The sequence below is a fragment of the Nansenia antarctica genome (genome assembly GCF_963989245.1).
Source record: "Nansenia antarctica genome assembly, chromosome: 11".
Lineage (NCBI taxonomy): Eukaryota > Metazoa > Chordata > Actinopteri > Argentiniformes > Microstomatidae > Nansenia > Nansenia antarctica.
Window position 1 is genome coordinate 9,759,126 of NC_137681.1, and position 7,500 is coordinate 9,766,625.

The 7,500-nt window shown below is 43.5% G+C and overlaps 1 protein-coding gene across 1 annotated transcript in view; it reads left to right on the forward strand.

Moving 5' to 3' along the window:
- Positions 1-7,500, forward strand: part of adam12a (ADAM metallopeptidase domain 12a) — a gene marked incomplete at both ends in the record, with an annotated part of 80,934 nt that overhangs the window by 35,272 nt on the left and 38,162 nt on the right. Inside the window, 2 exons of the mRNA XM_080542249.1 lie at positions 6,012-6,088; positions 7,286-7,478. Of these exons, the coding sequence (XP_080398375.1) occupies positions 6,012-6,088; positions 7,286-7,478 (270 nt within the window). The remainder of the gene's footprint in view (positions 1-6,011; positions 6,089-7,285; positions 7,479-7,500) is intronic.

Consider the following 7,500-nt stretch of genomic DNA (forward strand, 5'->3'; position numbering starts at 1 on the left):
ACTATAAACACATGAGTAACCCCCCCCATGGCGATATCATCCCTTCCACCCCCCCCCCCCCCCACAGTTCTTCATTACACTATATTTGGTATATCATAAAATGTATAACTGTATTGTTATAACTACGTTATATATCTGTATTGGTGTGTAAATAATTTATATAACTGTATTGGTGTATAACTACATTATATAACTGTATTGGTGTATAACTACATTATATAACTGTATTGGTGTATAACTACATTATATAACTGTATTGGTGTATAACTACATTATATAACTGTATTGTTATAACTACATTATATAACTGTATTGGTGTATAACTACATTATATAACTGTATTGGTGTATAACTGTTGAAGTAGGTGTATGACTAAATAACTGTATACGAGAGTATAAGAGTATACGCTCACACTTCATTAGGTCCACCGTACACCGTCTCCTGTCCGACCACATACCTGTGAGGGGATGGGGAATGTGTTCTTGGCACACTTGTTTTGTTTTCTTGGGCCTGTCAGTACCAATCAATCATGGCTTGAATGTCACAGCCTATTTGAGTATTGTTGCTGACCATGTGCATCCCTTAATGGCCTTAATGTACCCATCTTCTAATGGCTACTGCCATCATGATAATGCACCATGTCACAAAGCAAAAGTCGTCTCAAACTGGTTTCATGAACACGACAATTGATTGATTGATTGATTGAAAACCTTTATTGTCCCCAATGGGGACATTTTGTTGTCAAACAGCTCAGTTAGGGCAGACAGAAAACATTCAATAAAATACATAAAACAGTGCAGGCTCAATAAGTAAAAAGTTCCAAGTTCCAAAGTTCCAGCTCCAGGTCTCCCCCACCCTGCAGGGCCTGGTTGTAGAGTCGGAGTGCAGCTGGAACAAAGGACTGTCCAAATCTTTTTGTACTTTGGCGGGGGAGGATTTGATTGATCAATCAAATCAATCAGACTTTGTATAGCACAAGTCAGACATTGAATGCAACTCCAAGTGCTGAACATAAAAACAATACTAAATAAAACACAACACAATAAAACCAGGAATAAAACAAGAAATACAAGTAAAAGTGCAAGTTGAGATAAACACTAGATAAAAGCCAGGCTAAAAAGGTGTGTTTTAAGCTTTCTTTTAAAGATATCCACACTCTCTGCCACCACCAAGCAAATATCTAGTAGAGCTGCGTTGGGATGTGGTAGAAGGGGAGATTCACAGCTTGAAAGTGCACCTGAAAAAGCAGGTGAAAAATGGTGTCACATTGACGCAATCATGAGATCATGGACCAGAATCTCAAAGGAATGTTTCCAACATCTTGTGGAATCATGCCATGAAGAATGTAGGCTGTTTCGAGAGCAAAGGGAGGCCCTACCCAGTATTAGTATAGTGTTCCTAATAACGTGTTAAGTGAATGTATAACTGTATTGGTGTATAACTATTGGAGTATATAACTGTATTGGTGCTTGACTAACTGTATTGGAGTATATAACTGTACTGTAACACTGTATCGGGTGTATAATCACTACAATATGACTAACGATAGGTCAGATAGTCATGACACTGTCTTAGAACTGTATGTTGATTCTATTCAGGTCACTGCAGAGACTCCTTGCTGAACCCATACACTTGTCAAGGTCTGACATAATATGACAGGGTCTGGCACTCAAGTAGGGCAAGGTCATTTTTCTGTTTTTCCAGATTATGAATGTGCAGATTGCTTTCAAATGATGTGTCATACAGTGAAATCTGAAAGTAGTAGTTAAAGAAGATATGCTTATTTGAATGTTGGTCCACCTCAAACGAAATAGCGGAGAAACACGCTCTGAATCAAAACACAGGCAAAACAGCTGCTAATAGCCCATGCTAAAAAGGAACATCGCTATGAACGAAAAAACGAACTGCATGTTTAGCAGATCACAACATACTGATAGAACATCAGCATGCTCAAAACACATAACTACACATAATAAGATGATGATCACATCCTTGCTTTTGAACACGTCCTAAAACGTACATTTGTTTCCAAGCCATGTATCACTTACCTGTAGCCTATGACAGACAAGACAGTGAATCCAATTCACAAATTATAAGTATTCAATGATCCTAAAACAGTTGTTTCTTATATCGAGCGGGCTCTTCAACACTTTAGTAATATGCCCAAAAAAGAAGATTTGTTATAACTTGAGAATTGCAGATATGCGGCCCATTTTCACCAGACCGTGTCACATATTCCTTATTCCTTATTTGAAGACGACTAGGGAAAAAGGAAGCAACATGTTGATGTTCTAGTTTTACCACCGACGAGACCTTCTAGAAACATAGAGCTCTATGTTTAAAGATAGATTTGTGGGTCGGTGAAAGTGGACCTCTTCCACGGCTCTTTCTGCCGACAGATTCATATTTGATGAAACATAGACGCACGGAGGTCACACAACAAAAGCGGAGACCTTGGGAAGCAGTGCAGTGTTTTCTGTTATAAATGGAGCTGAAAATCGGACAGTCTTGTTACTGGGGTTTCTTGTCCTCCAGATGAAAGAAAATTATGAAACAGTGTGTTTACCAGTGTGTTTACCACCCCTCACCACCACCACTATCACACACACACACACACACACACACACACACGCACGCACACACACACACACACACACACACACACACACACACACCATACATCATCACCACCACCTTACCCACCAAAACCAGGATAATGGTGTAAACACATTCTCTTTAACCTCAGATTTCTGAGAGTACTGTGTGTCAGTGTGTTTATCCCTCACCATTGTTCATATGTACTCATGCCTCCCATTGTGAAACCAAACAAACAAGCGTGAGGAATGTTGTTTGTTAGGATTTGAACTGATGACCAGCGTACTGCTTTGACACGGTCCGTCTATAGATCCCCATAATCTACAACACACACCCAGGCGCAACCAACACACGCACACATGCACGCACGCACACACACATACACAACACAGACACACACACACAAACACACACACACACACACACAAACACAGACACACACACACAGACACACACACATTTGACTCCAAGCCTAGGCAGGGAAGAAGTCTATTATGGTACCCACATACAGTCTAGTACAGTTACCCAGACGATCTACCACACCTGCGCATCCGGGTAAGTGCTGCTAGTGTTACAGAGCAGGGTAGGAACAAATGTGTGGTTTGTACTGATAGGTCTGGTCTAGTCTGGCCTGGTCTGGGTCAATGACACACTGAGCTGGAGTTTCACAATTAGGTGAAGGAGGGAGCTTGATAGGCAACCTGCTGTTTGGCCTTTGTGTGCCCAGTGGATTGTCTGTGCCCAGACTATTCATACACTAACCTCATTGAAATGTGATTTCCATCGCAATCCAAAATCCCATTTTGGCAACTTAAGCAATTTTGTCTTCATTATTCCGAGTTACTGTAGCAACCGTATGGACACCCAGTTCAGTATATGGAACTATTGATATGTTATATGGGCAAGTGGTCACACGCCCCCCCCCAAAAAAAAATACATACACATGTAACATACTGTACAGTACTTTATGGCTGATGTTCAACCCACACATTCAAATGAACCGTATTTTCCACTCTGACCAGCATCAAGTCGAGTGTGCTGTGGGACTGCTGTCAGACCATCCCTGGCTGGGCTTGGCCAGCTCAGCAGATTCCAACCATTCCACAGCACACAGACAATGAGGGAGTTGTGTTGGACTGGGTCAGAGCCTGGGAGGGAGGGGAGCAGAGGGGAGCGCTCCACAGAGAGTCCAAAGCCCTTAACACAGGACCGGGATGGATGGACGGACGGACGGACGGTAGACGTGCGGACCGGGCCTTATGGGTCACCATTAGCTCAGCCTGATTTACCGGCAGTCCAGCTTAGGTTATTATCTTAGGACTAAAATGGACAACCCCCCCCCCACTCATCATCCCCACCCTATCACCCTACCCACCCCTGTGCTGCGATGACTGGATCCAGCCCTTCATGGGAGTGTCCGCCTAGGGAGCAGACCCGTCTTCATTACATAGGCTGATCCTGTCTTAATTTACTGGCTCGTCTGTCGGGGAGGAGGCTGAGATATTGGCCCTGGGTAGGGATGTGGAGGGTTCAGGCGTGTGTCAGAGACAAGGTATTATAGGGAGTGAGTTAAGCTACGAGTCTGAGCCCTGTCAGTCCTCCCCCTTCCATTTGTCTGTTTTATGGCTCTTTGTGCCGGACTGTACGGTAACTCTTTGAAAGGCATTAGTCCCTGCATACAGTAAGGTGCTTTACACACCACGGGGCTGACAGGAACCATACATACAGTATGCTGCCGGTTCACATATGGTTCCTGTAACATGGTCCACTCGGACCATGCCTGGTCAGTACAACTCAGCTCAGCTCAGCTTAGTTCTGCTCTTTAGTGTGAATTAGGGTCCAGAGAGAGTCCTTTAAAAAACCTTGTTGATCTGTTCTGTGTACCAGCTGTTTGTTGGGTTATGATTGTGATTGGTGTGTATTAATACATGCCTGGCAATGAACAAAAACACCTTCCCCCCCCTAAGGTGCTACTTCGAGTGATATTTCTTTTCTAGTAATATTTCCTTCCACTGAATATCAAAAAAGTCTTTTCTCCGCAAAGCCTAGAAACAGCCTATTTATATCCTCAATAGCGATGCATCACAGTCGTGATTTCATCAAAGAAACATGAGGTCATACTGTGGCATTAAAGAAGTGTACTAAATCGAGCCCAGCTTCTGCCTGCCACAGTGTGTATTTATATTTCATGTAATGGGTTGTCCTCTTTTAATACACCTTGAGATGTGTCAGGGCTTTGCATAGGCTGGAGCTGTCGCACGACTTTGACTGTACAGTGAGCTTACACTTGAAGTACATTAGTCTGGTTCACCGTGGAAAGGAATAGAGAAATCATGAGCAAAAGTTGAACGTTGGTTTAACAGCAATGTGAGACACGCACGCTAGCTGTATGACAAAGATTGTCTGGAGATATGTGACAATACATCATATTCAAAAGAGCACCGATTGAGCATTGCACTTTGGATTTGTCATATCAACTGTATCTGTGGCATGTATTGTACCAATTGAGCTGTTGTGTATTTATTGTGTATTACTGTCTGACCTGAAGTTCCCCATGGGAAAAATAAAGTGTATCTATCTATATATCTATCCATCTATCTATCTATCTAAATATCTAAATATCTATATTGTATGAGGCGAAAGCTATTAGTAACTGCTGGGTGTTTCTGGGTGCTGTTCAGCCAGTCACACCTTAAACATGCAGACTCAGCAGTCATTGAAGGTCAACCACTTTAGAAGAAATCCACTTTGAAAGATTTACTGCCCAGAGTTCTATATGTAGCTACGGAAAAGTGGGGAAAAAAAACAACACATTTCCGTGTTTTGCTGAGCAGTGTGGCAATGAGGCCCAGGTCTGGACCCCACTTGAGAGAGGCCTTGTCCAGCCTTACCACAGGAGCTGTATTTTCACTGCAAACCAGACACTTCCTCCCCCCCCCTCCCTGTCTCCCAGCCAGGCCTGGTCCCAAACATGTCTGCTGCAAACTTCCACTTCTATACATTGTACCTCAGCAGGTCAGGTGGTCCATGGGAGTGGGCATAGGACATGGAGGGACATTAGTAGAGACTGCCAAGAAATGCAGCCCTCCTATTAGATCTGCAGTCTTACCAGCAGCTGTGTAAGCCATATCAGGTTCTAGGAATCCAGACGTGTCTGTTAGTCAAAGGATATTCATTAATCAGGATCCTGCGTAAAATACACTACCCCATTTAGTACTTGAATCTTAGACTGGTGTTATTCAACTTTACTTACAAACATTACTGTACATACAGGTTAGCCTCGTGGAGCGTGCGCACGGTGCTCAGTCTATCCTGAGACACTGCATACCGGTCCATGTCTGTGTCTTATTTGTCAAGCTGACCTTGAAATCCTTGTCCTGATTTCTGAAATCCAGACCTGCTTTGTTTCTCCTCAGGCTAACTGCTACTACCACGGAGAAGTAGAGGGTCGCGGCCACTCTGACGTCAGTCTCAGTGCCTGTTCAGGTCTCAGGTGAGTGGGTGCCAGCGGGTCTGTAGTTGGGTAGAGCCAGAGAACAGAGAGTTCATCACAAATCCAGGCGGGCTTGTTATGACATTAACCCCGGTCTAATGCACCTCCATGCTTCGATGAACCAGCTAGCCAGGCAGTTAGATTGGCCTGAAGCAAGGTCATCTTCATTATCTGGCAATGTGGCCTCAGTTCAGTACTTTAATGTGCAGAAAATGGTTTTTGTTCTTTTTATCGGCATGAAAAACCTCTCCGTTAGCTCAGTGCTGGTGCAAATCAAGCTTTTTAAGAAGAAAACGCGCAGGGGTAGAATGTAAACTGAGCTTAGTGATGAATGTCAGAAGTTAATTAGCCAAGACGACATATACTGTACACAGTATGACGAGAAACAGTAACAATGCCGCAAGGTTTGCAGATGTCAAGAAGGAGTAATGATTCTGGTAATGTCGCTGGACAACATCAGGAATGTCTTCCCCAAAGAAGCCAAAATGTCCTCACCCTCCGAGGAGTGATAAGGCTAATTGTTAAGCCCTTGTTTTGAGCCAGGGTCGTTTTTTTCTGCGGCTCTGCAACCTGTCTCCACGGAGACAGATGCAGAGAGAGCTCGTTGGACAAGAGCTATGTTGCTTGGCGCAGTCGCCAAGACAAATTGCTCTTGGTTTTAGTTGGCAGCCGATTGGCTTTGGGGTTTTTAATGTACGTTTATGTGGTCGGAGTGTTGTGCGAGGTTGAGAAAAAAAAACTCTTGAGTTTAGCCAGTCTCATTGGATGAAGATGTCACTTTAAATCACTGAGACCACTTTTAGTATGAGAACATTTTACATGGGGAAATAAGAGCCCCCCATCCGTAAGAGCGGAAAGCCAACGAGTGGATATTACTTATTAAGCAAAATGTCTGCCACTTGATTTGTTCCCCTGACTAACAGTGCCCCTTTATTGAGGAACTCATTCAAGAGCTCCTCCGGTAGCACTTTTTTTGAATCCATTATTTACATTGGTCATGAATTCATTCAAATCCTCTATTTGCGTTGGTAATGAAATCCATTGACCAATATTCTCCGGCTTACCGTTGTGGTTGCTATTTATAGAGATGATTGCAATGCCAATGAATATTTCCCGAAGATTTAATATCCTGACTTTCCATAAAGTGCTCAATCACATTTCTTCTCTCCTTCTCTTCTTCTGTCTTCTTCTCCGCAGGGGTTTCATCTCACTAGAAGACAGGTCCTTTGTCTTGGAACCTTCAGAGGATTCCACCAATGGCACCCACTGGATCTACAGAGCAGAACATCTCAACCTCAGTCCTGGCACGTGTGGCCATGGCAACATATCCCTCCCTACTGCGGTCAACAACAGCCATGCAGACAGTCCCTTCAAGGCTTTCAGCACCAGGGTGAGCATACTGTGGCTGTATG